Genomic DNA, 19,795 nt, shown 5'->3' with positions numbered 1-19,795 from the left:
GTTTAGAAAAAAAATATTTTTAATATAAAAAATATTCTTTTAATTATTTATTATATAATAAAAAATCTTTCAAGTATAATTTCTAACATTCTCAATTCAAACCTCTTATTCATTGAGTTGCAAACATTCAGCATCAAGTATGAGTGAATGAGTCATATGGGATCAGTTTTGATATTAATGATGTATAATTTTTTTCCTAAAAAATAAATTTTTTATTTATGTAGTTTGATAGACACAAATACTAGAAAAATTAACTTCAATTGAAATTGAATTCAATATGTTAAATTATTTTTTTATTAATTTTGATAAGTAATGGACGGTATATATCAATCCGACTTGATATATTCTCAAAATTGGTATCAGATCAATATTTTAAGGTACCGTAAAAAAAAATAAATACTTCTACTGGATCAGACCCCTTGTGATCAATACATAGTGAAGCCAAGTTCCATGAACAACCTCTGAACCAAAAGCTGGAAAGAGGCAGCTCATTTCATGCAATCCTTGTTCTTCTGAGGCAGAACAGATCCATAACATGGGGATCGGATGCCTGTCTGCTAGTTTTGTTTGGCACAGCGCAAAAGATGGTTTCAAGCTTGCAGAGGTGGAAGGAAGACGATCCTAATCAGCAACCATGGAAGGGAATCTGGCATCTCAATCCTGCGTGGATTGCATGCAAACAAATACTTCCTGCTAAAGAATGTTTGGCAGAAAGAGGGATGGAATTTGATCCATCTTAACCTGAGACTGCTGCATCAGATAAAATACTATTAGCTGGCATGTAGTTGGGAACATGGAATTTGGTTTCCTCAGTCTAAGAATGATTGATTCAAGGACTGGCAAAGAGAAAAGGAGATGTCAAAGAAGCATACCTGAGAAGAGTTCCAAGGAGAAATAAGAGGATCCTACTGGCAACATGAAGTAACAAGCAAACCACCCCTCTCTCCCTCTCACATACTGATGAATTCAAAGAATTCAGAAGGAAAAAACCAGTTTAGCTCCTTCTCAAAAGGTGAATTGTATTGGGTCCACTGCACACTGATAATAGGTAGGTTTACTATCGGAATCGGTTCTTGCGTGCAATGATTGAGCTTGAGACAGATTTCTCAACTAACATTGGCAGTGTCCCCATCTGAACAACCAAATGAAAGAACCTTGGCAGTACTGGCACATGCTCCTTGTGGAATTAATCCTCCATTAGCACAATCCACTAATCATATGACTTGACTGCTTCTCGCTGTACTCAACTTTTAGTGCGAAAACATAGTTTATGATGCTGTCTATGATGCTGCTGATTCGGACTAGCGTACAGAAACAAAAGTATTATGGTCCTTCAGATAGACTTTGAGTGTCACTGTGAATGAAACACGGTTTCACATTGTGCTCTTAATCCATGGTTATTGCAATATAATTCAAGAAAAGATGGAATCATGGGTTGGAAGAGTTTACAGAGTAGGTCATGACAACATAACCTTGTTTTATGTGACACTAAAGCAGGTAAGAGTACATGGCCACCATGTTGGCAAGTGCTGCTCCACTTGATATTAGATTCCATCAACATTCTGCAAGCACAATTAGCAGAAGAAAGAGATGTTGTTAATAAGAGAGATGAATCATTTTTCTGGCCCTGGAAACATGCTAATTCCTGCAGAGTCAAGTCAATGGTTGATAAAGAAATGATGCCATCCTCGAGCTACAATCAGGCAAAAAATTACTCATTTTTCTGTCAGAACATTTTACTTACTGAATGATACAAGTCAAGATAGACTGAAGAACAGTTGACAACTCATGAAGCTTCCATCATCCAGGAAGAACACAGAAAGTAATGCATGAAAGCCTTGCCTGTACTCCTTGCCCTGGTTCACTTATATCAACCGATCAAGTTTTAATTGGTTTAGTTTCATCAAGCTTCTCCTTCTTTCTCGGTTTTGTTCCTTGTTGTACCATGCATCCTCACTCCCAAGACACTTACTCTCTTGCCAGAAGAAACTAAAGGCTTCTTCTGATATACTTCGAAGCCGATAGACTGCCAATGTCTATCAACCTTTTTGAGCTCAAGTTATCGGTTTCCAACCTCTCCACTGCTCGACTGCAGCAAAGATTTTGATGTCTTAAATCATAGAATACTAATGTTCTTCTGATGTACTAGTGCTCTATGCAGCTCGACTTCTATAGAACACTAAGATTTTATGTTGCTTCGTATATTTCCCATTGTCAGGTAGTATGTAAAATCCTATTACAGTAATGTCGGCATTCCGACCTCCAGCTGCAGAAGCATCCTGGAGAACCACATTCTGAAACTTGCAGACCTGATGTTTCCTGGCACCAAGGTGTTTGATACACATTCTGATTACTTTACTGTTTGTTGTGTTCTTCCTTGCCCCCTCAGCGCAACCCAAGAGGCCTGCTTGAACATTCTCAGCAAATATAGCCTTGTCGAATGAACTCCTCATCTGGACTTTTCAAAGAAGATTCAGATCGCAATGACTCGGCTATCTAAGAGGGAAGACGGAAGTGACTGAGGCTACAGTTCACCTGACTGACAATGGCATAGAGTGCTAAGGCACTATAGCTATGCAGGAACTGTATGATCACATTAGAGACCAGCAACTAATGAATCAGAACTAATCAATCAGATATGAGAATAAGAAATACTTTGGTTTCATGAGCTGAATATGTTGCAGTATACCAGATTACAAGTCTGTGAACAATGAAGACAGCTTGAATCAAAATCATACATTATCTGCATCACAGAAAGCATTGTTTAACAAGGAATTTTCCTCAAGCCTAAAGCTACTTACTTTGTCACTGCTCGCTAGCACACATTCAAACTCTGAAAGTTTTACAGACGAAAAATTGATCCTTGTCTGAGCATACAAGCTTAAAATTCAAATGGAAGCCGTTGGCCAGTAGCTGTATGGCCTTGTGCATTACGATACCCCTATCCATCAAAATCATGTACATTGCCTATACCTTCCATCGCGAAAAATCATTGTGATTATAACCATCATCAAATACCTTACCCACAAATATGAGGCCACCTATAGAGGCACATTAAAGCTTAAGTAGGTTCCATAAAAGATTTGGAAAATGTTAATAGCAGGACTATCACACAAGTGAACCATCCAAAGTTGGTGCCAAATTCCTAACCAAGCAAAATCAGACATAAAGAGGAACTTCCTTGAGGCCTAAAAGGTAAAACATGTCCGATAGAAAGCTATAACTCACAGGATGTAGTAGAAAAACACTTAAATTTGGGAGAATCTAGATTGGAGGAAATGAACAAGCTATAACAGAGGGAGCTTGTTCATTTCAAAGGCACAAATAAGCAGATTAAACAAACCCCCCAGCCTAGGTTTTAGCAACAAAAGGAATCAGAATCTCTTGTGTCAAACTAAAGACCGAGGCTTAATTAGAGTTCATAGTAACAAGCACAGCAAAAAAAAAAAAAAAAAGGTTAACCTAGTATTTATTATAAAGTTCTCACTCAACCTGAAGTCACAATTCAATCACGAATTTTTGGAAGAATATGAAGAATGGATTCTTTTTCTTCCACCCACCAGCATTTATTTTGGTATGCACACACCGGAAAGCTAGCCAATTAATTAATGGATCTTTATCCTAAGGCTTAGTCTGCAGCATAAAAGTATCTCAAGAACATGAATTTTCTTGGAATTAGATAAGAATCAACAGCAGTTAGATCAAAGTTAACCATTATATGTACCCATGTATTGAAATTAATCTTAAGCAGATACCTCATAACACAGGATGAAGAAATTGCAGCTGTAAATGCCAACAACATAATTAGGTAAATGAGAAGACCAAGGCCAAAGTGATAAGAAACATACAAGTCCTGTTGAATCCATCTGCAGCACCAGGCTCCCAGCATTTGAAGCAGTAAATGGAGATTCCACATGCATACCACTTCTATTCCTCCTCAGCTCGTCCACGAAATGGTCCAAACGCTCAGTAGCATCCCCGACCACGGCACTGCCTTCATCACCAATTGCAGGTCCAACACGCATGCATCGACGCATCTTCATTTGTCGCCTCTACCTACCACAAGTTATCAGATTCGACGAAGATGATTCAGGTTCTTCTCCTCGAGCAGGGGCCACGGAGAGAGAAACCCTTAATCGGGTCGACATCGAAATATCAAAAAGATCGCAACTTTAATACGATTGGTACGATTCCAGGAACCCAGACGAGGATTCAAAGATCACAAACAACAGATTTTCTTGAAACTTAGGAAGAACGAGGATCTGCAACTTCTGCCTCGACGGAGTCCGCATCTGACAACTATGAGCGACTTGCGCGCCGCGTCGGCGTCGATCAAAGCAACCGGAAGAGGATCCAAAGCTGATGTCATAACCTAAAACTTACTTGAACAATATTATATATATTAGAGAACGATTAAGAGAAAATTATTTGTGGGAATTGGTGTCATATAGATTCGCTTTAATTGCATTGAGGTGGGATGGATGGTTTGGCTCACATTGTGCCTTCTTCTCTACGACAAAACTGTATGATATGTTCTATTGCAGATTAAATAGCTCAACAGTAAATTAAATTTCTTGTCCTCCAAATAAGTTGATCTCCAAACAAGTTGTTCTCATTTAAAGAATACAAAAGGATCATCATCAACCCCAGCATATAAGCATATGATGATTACAGGAGCTCCCACTGCTCCTGTTTCCTCCTCACAGGAACATGGGCGATGTCAACAGACTATCTTGCCTATTATGAACTGTGATCTCTCCAATGGCTGTAAAGCTGAGATCCTCCCGTCCTCACAAACTAGGAGTCCTCACACCTGTTATCCACTTCGGTCTCCATGATTGTCCATGTTTCTGGTGCAAGAAAGCACCTTCTTCTTTTTCCCAGACCTGGATGGTTCTTGTACTTCCAAGGAAAGGAAGCTGCAGTTAGCTTTTGGTGGAGCAGTTCCTCTTGGACCATTCTGGTCGCTGCTACCTGTTCTTATCCTCCAAAGGTGGACACCCAGTGCTCGCTGATCATGGCTTGCTCCACAGATTTCCAACATAAACAGGAAGTTAATGATGGTTTCTCCTCAAAAGTAGAATCTGAGGTGATGTTTTGCAAAGCATGATGCTGAAATGTTTGGGAGGCAAGATCAGATCATGTATGTAGACATCTCCTTCTATCAGCTGTCTTTTACTGGGTTCTTAGTCATTTTAGGTAGCAGAGTGATAAGAGCAGCAGCAGCTCTTTAGATCTGAGTTTGACAGCTTGGGTTATGGTTTGTATATTTGATCAATCTTAAGGTATTTCCAATATTTAAAATCGTTAGTCAAGATCCAAAAGATTGGATATGTTTTACAAGCTGTGGATTCATCCTCATAATTAGCCATCTATTGCACTGGTCACAGTGTGATGGCAGATCTGCATCATCTTGATATTAAATCCTTTGAACTCGATCTTATTCAGTATGTTTGACTGGAAAACCTAGCATTAAATCCAGGTAGGATGACAGATGTTGATGGATAATATTTAATGGAAAGAAACTGAGGTGTTCTTCTTCGCTTGGCCACTTTTAAACTGATACTGCCACTAATCATCACAGAAATGATGAGACTCACTTTTCCTTGAAGCTGATGAATGTGTTTTCTTCCATGTTGAAAGCACAGTATCTTTCTTTTCTTCCTCCTAATGTTGAGTAAATCGGTAGAAAAGCATTCACTCATTCCACTGATCCGAGCATTTAGCATCACATCAAGCAGACCCATCAAATCTCAAGAGTCCATCCGCTTCAAGGCATCAACAGAGAAGACCGCATGCACCGGGGAGATGTGGGGGGGGGCTCCGGCCCACCAGAGTGGATTTGCCCCACCAAAACTCCCCTTCCCGCAGAGCATGCGCAGAGCTCCGGAGAGCATCAATGGCGCCACTAGTTCTCGGGCTCATCTGCCCTCTATTTGCTTCCTTCCATGTCTGGCCACCAGCAGTCCATGTGCTCCGTCTTCCCCACCCTTCCCTCTCCCTGCTTTAAAGAAAAGAAGCCATCTTTAATGCCCCTGCGTGGGGAGAGCACGTGCAGCTGGGGCCAATCATGGAGGTGACTGCACTGGCACTGCATGTGCCCCAATCACTACCTGCCCACTTCCATCCCTTCCCCTCGCCTCCATGGCTCCTCGCTTTAAAGCTCCCGGGATATGCCCCGCTCTCTCTCCCTCCGCACCCACCGCCACCTGACACGATGAGCAACACTTCCTCTCCAGTGACTGCTTCATCTTGTTCTCGCTCCTGGTAATCCTCGCGACCTGACACCATTACCAGCTTCTTCTGCCCACACTGATCTGCTCTGGGTTTCCTGCAAGGTCTGTAAGCGAGGATTCCTTGAGGAGGTACGTGACGTACGCGAGCGAGCGATGCATTCAGGAGCTCTTGTCGGCGTCGGAGTCCAGCCGGGCCGGAGGTGGCGATGGCTGGAAGGTCTTTGCGTTTCAGAACGGCGTGGAGATATCGAAGCGGAGCGCGGGCTCTCTCCACGTCTTCAGAAGCCGTTGGCTGCTCCGCTCGGTCTCCCCGCAGCAGTTCATCGTGGTCGCCACTGCCATCGATGCCGCCAAGGTGAGCTCAAACACTCTGCTATGCTCTGTTATCTACAAGCATCGTGAAGCGCCATCGGATCCAAGCTTTAGGAGTTCTTCAAGGATTCAACGAGAGTGGCAAGCCATCCCATGCAGCAGCATGGATGATTCCTTGGCACTAGGCGGTAGGTGGGAAGCTCGATCCGATAACTGGTTGGATCTTCCCATGGGAGTCCACATGACATGTCCTGGAATCTTAGTCAGAGTTGTCGGAAGAACTTGCACTGTTGGCTGTGCTTCGAGACGACATCAAATACAATGTTGCGTCCGATTGGCAAGAACAGTTGACCTTTGATGCGTCGAACCAGATCAGGATACTAGGAATAGACTGTATCAGATCTAGGAATACTAGGTTCTGATACATGATGCTAAGATCAACTTTGTTGTCTGCATCAAAGAATCACCTGCATGATGTGTCTTCTCTTTTCTACACCAGCAATGGGATCCGGACCTGGTGGAGGCCAAACACATCAAGGACCTCGATGACAACCTCAGCATCATCGGGCTCAGATTTGGAGACTCCTCGAAGCCGCTCTTCAAGAAGAGAGAGTTCATCGTCTACGAGCGTCGTGAGACTCTGGATGATGGAACCCTAGTAAGCTGCCTCCAAGACCCTATCAAGCTGATCGATAGAACATGATGTGTTAGATAGTTTTCCTTGTGGTTGATGACACGCAGGTGGTCGCGGTGGCTTCTCTGCCGAAGGAGATCGCGGCAGGACTGCAACCGAAGAACAACAAAGCGATTCGAGGGCTGCTGCTTCAGTCGGGGTGGGTGGTGGAGAAGCTTGAAGACGACTCTTGCATGGTGACTTATGTTGTGCAGGCAATCGAACGATCCATATCTATCTACACACACAGACACCAAAACATCATTTCATACTCTTGATGTTCTATGGTTCAGCTTCTTGTGGAATTCATGTAGTGTGCTTACTTGCTCTTCTTTCTTCTCTCTTGTTCTTGGCAGTTGGATCCGGCAGGCTGGTTGCCAAAGTGTTTTGTCAACAGGCTCAACACAAAGCTGGTCATGATCATTGAAAACCTAAAGAAGTTGGCAGAGACTTCCCCAATGGAGAAAGAAATGTGAATGTAAATTCCTACAGTTTATAAGAAACACAAGAGCAAATGTATTGATAGACATTTTACTGATCTCATGTCCTTGTTTAGCCTTTACCACATCTCCATGACATCCACCATGCCCATGAATGTCAACCATGCATGGTAAAAAAATGTTATTTTCCTTTGCATAAAAAGCAGGTGGTTGGATGAATTCTTTGGCCACACCAGTTAGACATGACCTAAACAAAAGTTACATTTTAATATTTATATCTATGATTAGAAGTGGTTTAACATGTGTTTTTTGTATGGATATTAAAGACAATAGCATCAAAAATTGAGAGACATATGTACATTTGCTATATCAAAATTTACAATGGCATGTATGCTATTCTCAACTTTTGCAAAGATAATAAATATGCAGAGAACCCCTGTGTTTTTTACCTTTTAAATCAACCACACCTTAATTAAACAACCATGGTCTTATATTCCAAAATTACCTTCTACAAACAAATTAAATCTTTTGCTAAAAAACACATGATACAATGCATATGGCAAAGAAAAGGCACATGGAAGTGCAGCTATGTACCATGTAGAGCAGTTTTCTGCCATTCCAATTACATCCCTTGACTGCAGAAAGCATTTTGTGATAGGATGCACCACCTTGGTAAAAGTCTTTGCAGATTGCTCGCAGATTTGTCGTGCACATGAAACTTTTGTGTCAAGCAGTTTCTTTTAGTCTTCCAAGTATACAACAGAAGCAGCAGTACAAACATGTACTATTTTTTTTTTTCCCTTCGATCAAATATAAATGCATCTGGTTGCCTCTTCGGATGGGCAGCTTGGAATGCAGGCAGTTCAGCATACGCTTCATAGATTCTGGCTAACTTAGGGTACTGAGACTGCAGAAACAACATGCTTACCTAAGGTTTTTGAATAAACTGTTATCAAATGGAAAATTTTGGCAACAGATATAAAATCCAATTTTCAGGCTCTTGGGACAAAAGCAAGCAAAATATCAAGTAATATTAATAGACGGTGCAAACTCAGGAACTAAGATGAAACATGATAAATTTCATAGAAAGTAGAATTTCCATCATTATTAGTTTACAAACAACAAATTTCAAGAGGTTGGAAGATTTTATTGTTTTTAGTTCCACAGTGCTTCAATCGAATTCAAGAAAATAGCCCACAAAGTGAAAGCAGAAAAGTTATATACAACTGATTACCATATCAATCTGGAAACGTGTTATTCCGACATATATCTGAGGTGCCAGAAACACGTCTGCCTGCATGTGACAATAAACATGTAACATAAATTTTCCATTGCAGTGGGTGACACATACATCCGATAAGATACGTGAACTTCTACCAAATAAGATTCATCGGCAAGTCAGTATTTAGTAGATATTCATCGTATGGAAAAACTTACCACCAATATATGTGCCAACTGATTCATTCATCTAGAAAAAAAAAATCCATATTTGTCGAGTGGGTGTAGTTCCACCTTATTAATTATATTTTACTTCTGTGAATTGTGCTGTGGATGAGAAACCCACTTAACAGTGTTAACTGGTTAACTTTCTTTCTCTCTTCTTTAAGCATGTTCTAGATTTAGAAAGGTTTTATTTGGTCAGATTATCTTGACAGACATAGGAAGGCATCTAATGCACTGTGCTATTGGAAAACTTCTACCGATCAAAGCTTTTAAGTTATTTTTTATGGTTAATTAGTAAATGTTCTAAGCATTGAGCAAAAGTTGACTAGGCTCAGAGAGCCAAGCCAATTTGTGATTGCCAACATGGTCAGTAAACAAAAAATAGTAAAACAGAAGAGATTTCTGCCCATTGAGATGTGAAGAGGATTGATAAGTAACAAAAAATATCTTGCCACTTACTCCGAGAAAAACACATCCTTAATCAACTATTTGTATACATACACATGTCATAGCAAGGAAACAACAAAAGTTTTGGCAGACAAACCAGTTGTACTTTGTCTCCTGTAGCATATTTCCCAGCAGAGCCTTCTAACAATTTTTCTATTGCTATATCACAACAACATCAAAAAATGATCAGCTTAAATGGAAAATGTCTATCCTATGAATCAAACTCAGAAAACTTGGGCACTCAAATAAGCAGAAGACTAATATGAACATTAATTGTTTGAACAACTAGCATGATAAAATTCTTATCTATTTGCAAACGAATAAATATTTCCTTTATAAATGTATCCATTATGGCATTGATTTCCAGCTGTTTATTGGTATTTCCCATTAATTACCAACCAAACATGTGCCTCATTTTTGCTTCATTTTAATAAAAATCATGTACAAAAAGGTTATCCAACACCAGAAAATTCTGGTGTTCATTAATAAATCTAGAAGATGGCTCATCAAAAATAGAAATGAAACTGGAGTTAATGGGAATCTTTCTTGGGACATTTTAAACCATAGTTTGTGGGGTTTCTTTTGTGCAATATGATGATATAAATTTATCAGAATAGGATAGTGATATAAGTTAAAGCCAACCAGTGAATCCATTGTTGATGTGACGCTGAGCCCATGCAACTTTCTCGTCAGAACTGATTTTTTCCTCAATGAAATTCTACCAAACCATTAGAAGAAAAAGTAAGTTCCAATTTTTGTATTAAAATTTTGCAAAAGCAACATATAATTTCACCATCACTAATAAACATAATCCAGTTGGCCCAGCTTCTGACTTACCAATACAGAAAGCATCTGAAGTGGCTGGATACTTGAACTAATGATATTTGCTACCTATGATGAAAAGACATTTTAGTTTCTTGCACTAGTAATGGATAAAGGAACTTTATTTACTTCAAAAATAAATAAAGAAAAGGTCACAAAATCATGTCCAGCCTGGTGAGGGGAAAAGAAAGATACTTTAAGCAGGCTGATTATGCCTTAGATAATAGCATTCTTTCTGATGTAATCCCAACTCAAGTTCTTTTCTTGTAAAAAAGATAACCAACTCTTTTTAGTGGATGGATGCAGATTGTGCTATTGATTTTTGTTTAACTCTCTTAATTATTATGTGCAGTGGCAGACCATTGAGTTAATTTGTATCCTTGCTCTTTGCAAGGCAACACTGTGTCGTTACATTTCACTTGTGCTGTTAGGAACTAGATAGGGATCAATGAGAATACAGACATGGAGATGAGCACTTTATTTCTAGATTTCCTAAGCAGTTTTTAAGATAGACAGAATAAGTGTGGCAGGCAATTTCCATGAGTAGTGAGAAGCTTGGTGCTTATTAAGAGGGGCAAACAGAAAATTGTTTCTTGCAATTGGGAATGCAAACAAGGTCAGTACTATAAAATACTTGTTGTGTAACATGATTACCATTTTGTTGAGCAAACAAGGTGCTTTAACTGCATTACCGGTTTTCAGTCTTGTAATCGCTATTTGGTTGCTTCTTTGGAACAAGAGGATGAAACATGCTATCAACATATATTGTTAAGTAGAAGCACTGGTGCAAAAAATGTTTGTTAAAATTTAAAAATTCATTAGCAAGAATATCATCAGCATGGTGGGCTCACCTGGAGATTGAGGGCTTTCTTTTTCAGATCTCGAGGCAGAAGTGGAAATTGAGGGTGCTCGTCTTCTAAATACTGTTCCAATCAACAAAAAAACACTTAATTAATCAGTAGCAAGATGTAAAACAACGTCCATTCCTCCAATATAAACAAAGATGCAATTAACAGAGAACCATCACCTACTCACCAATATGATAGCAAACGAGTCTGCAACTACTACATCACCATCCACAAATACAGGCACAAACCTAACTGGATTAAGCTTCTCGAATTCTACAATAAAACCATAACAAATCACTCGAAAGAACAATAAGTAGGGGGACAAAAAGCAAGCACTCTGATCATGCAAAATAACAACCGCAGAACAGAGGCAAACGAACATCAACTGACCTGGATTGAACTGCTCGCCCTTGGATAGATCCACGGCCTTGTACTCGTAATCCAACCCTTCGCGATCAGAAGGAAGCGATTGCATAAACAAACCATCAACACCGAGAGAGTGGAACCGAGATAGGGTTTAAGGAACGACCTAACCTTTGAGATTAAGCGCGATCCGGACTCGGTGCGAGCACGAGCTCCGCCAGTAGGAGTAGAGCGTCAGCTTCTTCGGGCACGAGGCGGATTCCTGGAAGAGAAAAGGAGACGAATTTAGAAGAAATGGAGAGAAATTAGCACGAATAGAGACCGGAAGAGTCCGAAGAGCGGGGCGACGAGCTTACTACCGCCGAAGCGGTCGCCATGATTCGAGAAGCGGCGGTGGCCGTGGCAGGCGGGTTGTTGTTGAAGACATTTTCACATTAGTCCCCATTTCTTTTTATTTTACCAAAAGGTCTCTATAAAAGGAGTCAATTTTCTTTAATCCCTTAAGTTAATACAATATTTTAAGTACTTTTTATTAAAACTATTAAATCATAAATTCACTTTTTTCACACCCAAAAAAAGATAATTCCTTTGCCTATAGTCAATCTTTTCCTATGATAAATTTGAGCTAAATTGATCCAAATTAGAGAAAGAAAAGGGAGGACTAACAAAAAAAAGTCATCAAAGATATATATATATATATATATATATATATATATATATATATATATATATATATATATATATATATATATATATATATATATGAGAAATAAAATTAAAAATATTTTACTTTACAGTAATTTTTTTTACAGCAACTGAGAAATAAAACATTTACAGTAATAAAATATCCATTTTATTTATTTAAAGTATTTTGGGAGGAATGAAAGCATTGAATGAGTTCTTAAATAAATAAAGTAAATACAAACAAAGTACAAGAGTTCATGTCCAGTAATTATGAGTTGTTTTAATGGTTAATTCATAATTATTGATCACTATAATATCACCAAGTCATCCAAAAGGTTAAAATTGAAGGTGAGACATTATGTATAAAATTAGCATTTTTTGCACCTTGGAAAGTTTCGACCTTTTATAAGAATAAAAATTAATCTGAACTAGTAATGCATTACACTGATAGAGCTTATAAGAAGCATCAAGGCACATTTTGCATGGATAAAAAATTAATATTATGTTTTCAATGGAAACCTCATTCCCTACCATTCTACCACTTTTTCTTCATAGTTTTCTTGATTATTTTTGTTTTTCTATAGAGCAATAAAAAAAGTTTACATGTTTTTACTGACTATCTTTTTACTATGTATATATATATATATATATATATATATATATATATATATATATATATATATATATATATAAACAAAAATTAATATCTTAAAAATATTTAATTATATATATATTTATTTATTTAAGAGGATTACTAATAGTATGGAGTTGCCAACAACAAACTTCTTTCCAATTACAACTTATCCCTGTTATTACTACAGGAAACTCAACTGTATATATAATTTTTGGTTTGGATTGTAAACAACATATAGAAAAATTAAATATACAAATAGCCCTATTATCACAATAAGTTTGACATTAATATCAATTAAAATGTCTAACAAAGAATCAGATAATGTTTACTATAAGGATAGAGGTGTAATTGTTGATTTGTAGGGGTATATATGATAAAAACATAAATTTGGCGAACTTAATAAAGCAAAAGAAAAAAATCAAATCACAGCCGTTCATTAACATGATCTCTGGTCACGTGATTTTCACGTGCATGTAGTCTGCATATATTCTCATCACAGTTCATAGCCTGCCTTAAGCTAATCGTGCCCCCAAATCTCATCTCCGCAAGCCCCCGACGCGAAACCCTAATCCCATGGATAGGGCGTCCGAGAGTGATCGATCGGGCCGCAAGTCCTCCAAGGATCACGATCGCGACCGCGATTCGTCCAAGAACCGCCATCGCGATCCCGAGCGGGACCGGGATCGCGACCACAAGCACCGCCACCATCACCACAGCGGCAGCAAGAACTCAGACGACAAGCGCCAGCGCGACGACGACCGGCGCCGGCGGTCGAGGGATCTGTCCCCATCTGACACAGAGGCCGACACCCGTCGGGAGCGCTCCTCTAGCCGGCCGCCGGACTCGGTGGACCGCGAGCGCTCCGAGGAGCGGCGCCACCACTCGTCTTATAAGAGGAAGGAGTATGGGGACGAGGAGGGTCTGGAGAAGAGCGGGAAGAGGGCTAGGGTTTCTGATGGGGAGAGGGATGTCAAAAGGGAGCGGCGGCGTTTCGAGGATCGGGCAGCCGAGGATTCAAATGGAGATCATAAGGAGGCAAGGAGGGACGAGAGGTCTTCAAGGAGTGGGAGGGAAGAAGGGTTGAAGGTTAGGGAGGAGGCGAGAGGAGAAAAGAGGGCCAAGGATGGAAATCTGAGTGATGGAGAGGATAAGAAGAAACAAAGGAAAGAGGGGAGAAGGTTTAGTGATACTGTTAAGCTCGAGAAGAAAGAAGCGGATCTTGATGATAAATTGCTTCACAAGAAAGACGTGAAGGATGAACATAGGTCTAAAGATAGGGTGAAGGAAGAGACTTTAGAGAGCGTTCAGGAGGAAAGGATGTCGGCTGTGAATTCAAAAAATAGAATTGTTCATAGTCAGGAGGAAAATGATTTCCTGGGCAATTTACATCTGGAGAAAAGAAGCTCCACTGCAAGTGTAAGCAGCTACTTTATTCCACTTCATCGATTTAATTAATCATAATCAAATTTCTATGTTTATATTAGTTCCACTTTCATGTTAAATTAATTGTCTTAAAAAAAAACATGTATAAACAGAGGTCTGATTTTTCATGTTATTATGGTTAAAGGGGTATCCTTATTCACTTTTTGCTAAATATCAGATTGGTCTTGACCCATTGCCCGGCTTGCTCTAGATAAAGTTAAAAGTAACTAAACCACTTAATCGAGTTGTGCAGACTGAAAAGAAGTAACACATGCATAAGAATAATATCTTAACAACATCCTAAGCTATGTGAATAAACAAAAGTAATTGCTACAACAAATAAATCCAAATGAAAATAATGTAGGTAGAAAAGATGAAAAATCTCCTTGTAATAAAGTTTGGTTCCTCTTGAGTGCATACATCATCCTATGTACTGAATGCAATCAAGAAGATCTGGTGTTTATCTCACTTCAAATTCACATGTTCTCTATAGAGGATTTCATGAGCCTGTTGTCACACAATAGCTGAAATGTAAGCATGCTTTTTTACTAAGCATTAACATGGCTTACGGGTCATATGTGTGGGCTGATGTACTAAGTCTAGGGGATTGAAATGAGCATGAAGGGTGGGTGAGATTCATCGAGATTCATCAAGTTCAACCAAATGGCATGATAAATTAATCATATTTTGTGTTGCACATTTGTGATGGTACTCGAGTAGACATTGATTTACTAGTGCTTGTGTGCTAGTGCCATCAACTGGAAGTATTTTGTTCAAGGATGGTAATTATTTGTTACACCTAGCTGACTATACCAATATCTAGTGATATAATTTATCAGAACAGTTCCCTTCCCATTTTCAGAGGCATATCATGATCAGATGTTGGTTTCTTTAAGCATGTGAGTATCTGTTGGACAGAAGATTTTTGTCTGTAAGGTCTTCAAGTTTTGAGTTTGCAATTTTGATGATTATTTGGTCAATTTGGGGATGAAGTCCCTAAATTATTTTGAGTTTCTTACTTTCAAGTATTAGTTGGGTTTTTTTGAATGTAATAGAATCCTCATACTAATATTTTGGTTGAGAAAAGTGTGTTGTTGTTGCATCGCCAGTCAGTTGTAGTTTTCATCCCTTTATATTGGCAAAAAGCTTTACAGTCTGTTTGTGGCTATGATCTGGCTTATCTTATTGATGGACTGAGATAAGGTGGAAATTGTGCAAGCTTTTCATGTTTGTGAAGAAAGGAAAAAAAAAATTGAAGGTTGTTTGCATTCAAGGTGCTTATCACGAATAGGCACATTTATTATGCCATTGAATGATTTTAACTATGTCATTCAAGTGCTTTTTCTTGTTTGAAAACTTGAAATAATTGGTCCCATATTCATGTGGTCGTACTAAAAAAGTCGCCATGCTTCTTTATATCAGTAGTTGCAGAAAACATACACAATTTCTTGTCAGTGAATTTGGATTCTTTTTAATTCTATCACTCTTTAATAGCTAGATTTTATTTTATTGTCCATGTGATAACTGTCAAATGTCTGTTGGATTTAGAACTTGTAATATTTTATAACCTTGTAATATTTTATAATATTTTAACTTTTTTTTTCATTTAGTCTTGTCAACTTCTTAAATTCAATAGTTATTTGCAAGCCCGGGGTGGTTGTACCATTCATGTAAACTACTGATTGGGGTCTTGCGGGTTACTGCCCAGGAATCACATACTTTGGCATCCAAGATTACTACGAACTCTGCAGCATCTCATCATCTCCTGCCTTCCAAGGTATCTTCATTTACTACCACCAATGAAAATGAGGGAGTTAGTATTAGATCTGATGAGGTTCCTGGAAAATCCAGTACAGATGGCACAGCAACTTCAGTTGCTGCCAAAAGTGGCAGCTTGTCTCTTGATGCTTTAGCAAAAGCTAAAAGAGCTCTGCAAATGCAGAAGGAATTGTCGGAGAAGCTGAAGAAGATTCCTGTGGTAATTATGTTATCATTTTTTGGTTCTTGAGACAATTTTTTCTCCCTCAGCAATTGATCTAAGTTCTCCTTTCTTGCACTTACAGCTAAATAAAGTTGTTAGCTCGAGCACTGATAACTCACAGGTAGCATCTGATAAAGATGGAGGTAAAATTTCTCTGGTGGGTGCATTCCAATCTGGCCCTTCTGGTTCTATGAGCATTGCCTCTGCAACTGATGCTCAGACAATGCAAAAGGTGCCAGAGGTTGCACCATCAGAAAATATATCTGCCGCAGTTGGTGTTGGTGTCCTCCCTGGGCTCACAAATATACGTAATATTGAAGCTGTAAAGCGAGCACAAGAACTTGCTGCTAAGATGGGGTTTCGTCAAGATCCAGAGTTTGCACCCCTTATCAATATGTTTCCTGGACAGTTATCAGCTGACATGGCTGTACCTCAGAAACCTGCCAAGGTTCCTGTTCTGCGGCTAGATGCACAAGGTAGAGAAATCGATGAACATGGGAATGTCATCAATATGCCTAAGCTAACAAACCTTAGTACTCTCAAGGTGACTTTAGTAACTTGTTTTTCTTTTCACCTTTTATGTGTTCAACTTGGTGATGAATGTTTCACTAATACTGTAACAACACTTCTTTTTTGCTTTTGATATTAGGTCAACATTAACAAGCAGAAGAAAGAATCATTTCAAATAATAAAACCAGATTTAGATGCCATTGCATCATCAACTTCTCATTTTGATGAACGCATGGGTATTAATAAGACGAAGCTGTTAAGGGCCAAAAGGATGTCATTTCAGTTTGTTGAAGAAGGAAAATGGTCAAAGCAGGCAGAGATCATAAAATTTAAGGTTTGATGCAATATCTTGTGTTCTGAGTATATACCTATGATGTCACAGTTTCTGTTTCACTGCCATATTTACTCGGTGCTGGTGCCTTGCTCTGCAGAGTCAATTTGGGGAAGCACAAGCTAAAGAATTAAAGATAAAGCAGAACCAGCTTGCCAAAGCAAAGGCCGAGCCTGAGAGTAATCCAAACTTAATAGCAGTAGGAGTGCGGCTTAAGAAGGAGAAGCAGAAGGATGAAATACCTGAAATTGAGTGGTGGTAAGATGCCCTCTCTTTTAATGTCTTCATTGCATTGGTCATAATTTTTTTCAGATAAGTTACAATCTAGAAATGACCTTATTAATGGAAAGTCTAATGCTTATAGATGGGGTCTAACATCCACAAAGCATGTTTTTCGTTAGAAGGAATCTATGTTTCACTGCAAAATTTCTCATCTTTTTGTTTAATTACTGATCTGATCTTTATATTTAATCAGGGACAAACCCATATTACCGACAGGGTCCTATGGTGATGATGTAGAACATAAACTTAACATGGAGAAAATTACTATTTATGTGGAACACCCACTTCCGATTGAGCCCCCTGCAGAGCCTGCCCCACCACCACCACAACCTCTCAAGTTAACAAAGAAGGAACAAAAGAAGCTTAGGACCCAGAGGCGGCTTGCAAAGGAGAGAGACAGGCAAGAGATGATCAGACAAGGCCTTTTAGAGCCTCCTAAGCCAAAGGTCAAGATGAGCAACTTGATGAAAGTTCTTTCTTCTGAAGCAACTCAAGATCCAACAAAGCTTGAAATGGAAGTTCGTAGTGCTGCTGCTGAGCGTGAGCAAGCTCATGTGGATAGAAACATTGCTCGTAAGCTTACCCCAGCTGAACGGCGTGAAAAGAAAGAGAAGAAGCTTTTTGAAGATCCAAACTCGCTGGAGACTGTTGTCTCCGTGTACAAGATCAAAGACCTATCACACCCGCAAACACGTTTCAAAGTCGATGTGAATGCTCAGGAGAACCGGCTGACAGGTTGTGCTGTGATATCAGATGGCATCAGTGTTGTGGTTGTGGAAGGAGGTAAGAAACCTATAAAAAGGTACGGAAAGTTGATGCTGAGAAGAATAAACTGGGCTGCCGCTGTGGGCAATGAAGAAGAGGGAGCCGAGGAAGCAGATGGCCCTGCTAACAGTTGTGTTTTGGTATGGCAGGGTAGTGTTGCTAAATCCAGCTTCAATAGGTTCCTTGTTCATCAATGCAGAAGTGAAGCTGCTGCTAGGAAGGTGTTTTCTGACGCTGGAGTTCCACATTACTGGGATCTGGCCATCAATTTTTCCGAGGAACTGTTGTAAGCTACGTAATGTGGCAGAGTAGATGTCATTCGAACCATCAGGGATCCCGAGGACATTGTTTTAATTGCTGCATTGTCTGTATTGGCCGTAGTACGATAGCCATCTTTCAAGCTATTATTGGCGTTTCTTGGTTTTGATGAATGACACTAGTAGGTGCTTCCCACCCAAATGGTCATCTAGTTTGGTTTGTTTGTTGTAATTGTTGGTACCAGCCACTTTCAGCTCTCGCTACTGCTAAGCATCATCCTCTAGTCATCATAATATGTAGACGTTCCATCGAAATCAACCGAGCTAGCATGTTGAAGAGCATGTCATTTTTGCAGCATCTCATTCCAGTCGCTTTCGGCTGCTACTTGCAGTATCATCCTGTTGTGTGGTTGGTGTATACAACTGGGCATGGTTTGGTCGTGCTTTTGATGAACCTCTTAACTGATCATAGTAACCCGGCACTCTAGTGAGTAACCTGTTCTGAGAGGGCTCTTAAAAGATGTGGAATGTTTTATAACATTTTTTTTTAATGAAGTTTTCTTCTCAAAATAAAACGTGTGATATATAAGGTTACTCTAGTGAATAACCTGTTCGGAGAGGGCTCGTAAAAGATGTGGAATGTTTTACAAAACTTAGTTTTCATGAAGTTTTCTTATCAGAATGTGATATATAGGGTTACTCTAGTGAGTAACCTGTTCGGAGAGGGCTCGTAAAAGATGTGGAATATTTTACAATGTTTTTTTTTCATGAAGTTTTCTTCTCAGAATAAAACGTGTGATATATATATATATATATATATATATATTGAAATTTCTCGGAAAGCATCCAAACTTAAAAAAAAATTAAATAGTCTTTTTTTTTTCAAAATGATCATCCGTCTATTGCCCTTCGGCTTGTTAGTCACCCCCCTTTGCCCTCTCGATCGCCCCGCCTCCTATGCATCTACACGGACAAGCCTCATCAATTGCCCCTTCCCCTTTCCCTGTGCCTTTGTGTGCAAGATGGTCTCAGTTGGCTCCTCCCCCATCCCTTGGCCACCTACACCTGAATGTGTAGTGTTATAAACAAACCTATAATGTTCAATGTAATGTTCATATATTATGTCTTGTAAACATAAATTATGTGCAATTGTCAGGATAAAGTTATCCAAAAATAGATCATCCAAATAGTTATTTTGAAGGTTTTTTAGCTTCGTAGAGTGGCATGGAGTGTCAGTCAACATAGCACTATGAAACTCACTATGTGGCACATGATTGGATAAGCCTTTAGAATAGTGTATAGGACTAATTCACTATCTTATTTTATAGTAGTATTATGTGAGCAT

General features: G+C 39.2%; 3 protein-coding genes and 1 long non-coding RNA gene across 8 annotated transcripts; 2 read left to right on the top strand and 2 right to left on the bottom strand.

Annotated features, from left to right (window-relative positions):
• Positions 1-370: 370 nt before the first annotated feature.
• Positions 371-4,415, bottom strand: LOC135595778 (uncharacterized). 2 transcript variants are annotated; one of them, XR_010480640.1, is made up of 3 exons: positions 3,849-4,415; positions 873-1,562; positions 371-750 (listed from the first exon to the last, which is right to left on the bottom strand). It is a non-coding gene; the product is annotated as an uncharacterized LOC135595778 (long non-coding RNA). The 2 variants fall into 2 exon arrangements; XR_010480641.1 differs by having other exon boundaries at positions 371-747.
• Positions 4,416-5,887: 1,472 nt separating this feature from the next.
• On the top strand, positions 5,888-7,750 carry LOC103968418 (uncharacterized). Its single transcript, XM_009381631.3, has 5 exons — positions 5,888-6,267; positions 6,339-6,591; positions 7,048-7,206; positions 7,290-7,436; positions 7,578-7,750. Exons 1-5 carry the CDS (start codon positions 6,071-6,073, stop codon positions 7,695-7,697), a joined length of 876 nt encoding a protein of 291 aa, XP_009379906.3. The 5' UTR covers positions 5,888-6,070; the 3' UTR covers positions 7,698-7,750.
• A 335-nt stretch (positions 7,751-8,085) lies between these two features.
• On the bottom strand, positions 8,086-11,992 carry LOC103969768 (glutathione S-transferase zeta class). 2 transcript variants are annotated; one of them, XM_065087149.1, is made up of 10 exons: positions 11,941-11,992; positions 11,756-11,846; positions 11,612-11,668; positions 11,409-11,494; positions 11,225-11,296; positions 10,389-10,442; positions 10,194-10,269; positions 9,649-9,710; positions 8,896-8,955; positions 8,086-8,568 (listed from the first exon to the last, which is right to left on the bottom strand). In XM_065087149.1, exons 1-10 carry the CDS (start codon positions 11,959-11,961, stop codon positions 8,446-8,448), a joined length of 702 nt encoding a protein of 233 aa, XP_064943221.1. In that variant the 5' UTR covers positions 11,962-11,992; the 3' UTR covers positions 8,086-8,445. The 2 variants fall into 2 exon arrangements, with proteins under 2 accessions (XP_064943221.1, XP_064943222.1); XM_065087150.1 differs by having other exon boundaries at positions 11,944-11,989.
• Positions 11,993-13,424: 1,432 nt separating this feature from the next.
• On the top strand, positions 13,425-18,624 carry LOC135595777 (protein RDM16-like). Of its 3 annotated transcripts, XM_065087146.1 has the most exons (7): positions 13,808-14,318; positions 16,033-16,101; positions 16,176-16,302; positions 16,388-16,849; positions 16,955-17,149; positions 17,247-17,404; positions 17,622-18,624. In XM_065087146.1, exons 1-7 carry the CDS (start codon positions 14,269-14,271, stop codon positions 18,481-18,483), a joined length of 1,923 nt encoding a protein of 640 aa, XP_064943218.1. In that variant the 5' UTR covers positions 13,808-14,268; the 3' UTR covers positions 18,484-18,624. The 3 variants fall into 3 exon arrangements, with proteins under 3 accessions (XP_064943217.1, XP_064943218.1, XP_064943219.1); XM_065087145.1 differs by having other exon boundaries at positions 13,425-14,318; positions 16,033-16,302; XM_065087147.1 differs by lacking the exon at positions 13,808-14,318 and having other exon boundaries at positions 16,039-16,101; positions 16,181-16,302.
• Positions 18,625-19,795: the final 1,171 nt, after the last annotated feature.

Source organism: Musa acuminata, chromosome BXJ1-10 (genome assembly GCF_036884655.1).
Source record: "Musa acuminata AAA Group cultivar baxijiao chromosome BXJ1-10, Cavendish_Baxijiao_AAA, whole genome shotgun sequence".
Classification (NCBI taxonomy): Eukaryota; Viridiplantae; Streptophyta; class Magnoliopsida; order Zingiberales; family Musaceae; genus Musa; species Musa acuminata.
Note: the sequence above shows the minus strand (reverse complement) of the source record. Positions and strands in the feature narration are given on the sequence as shown.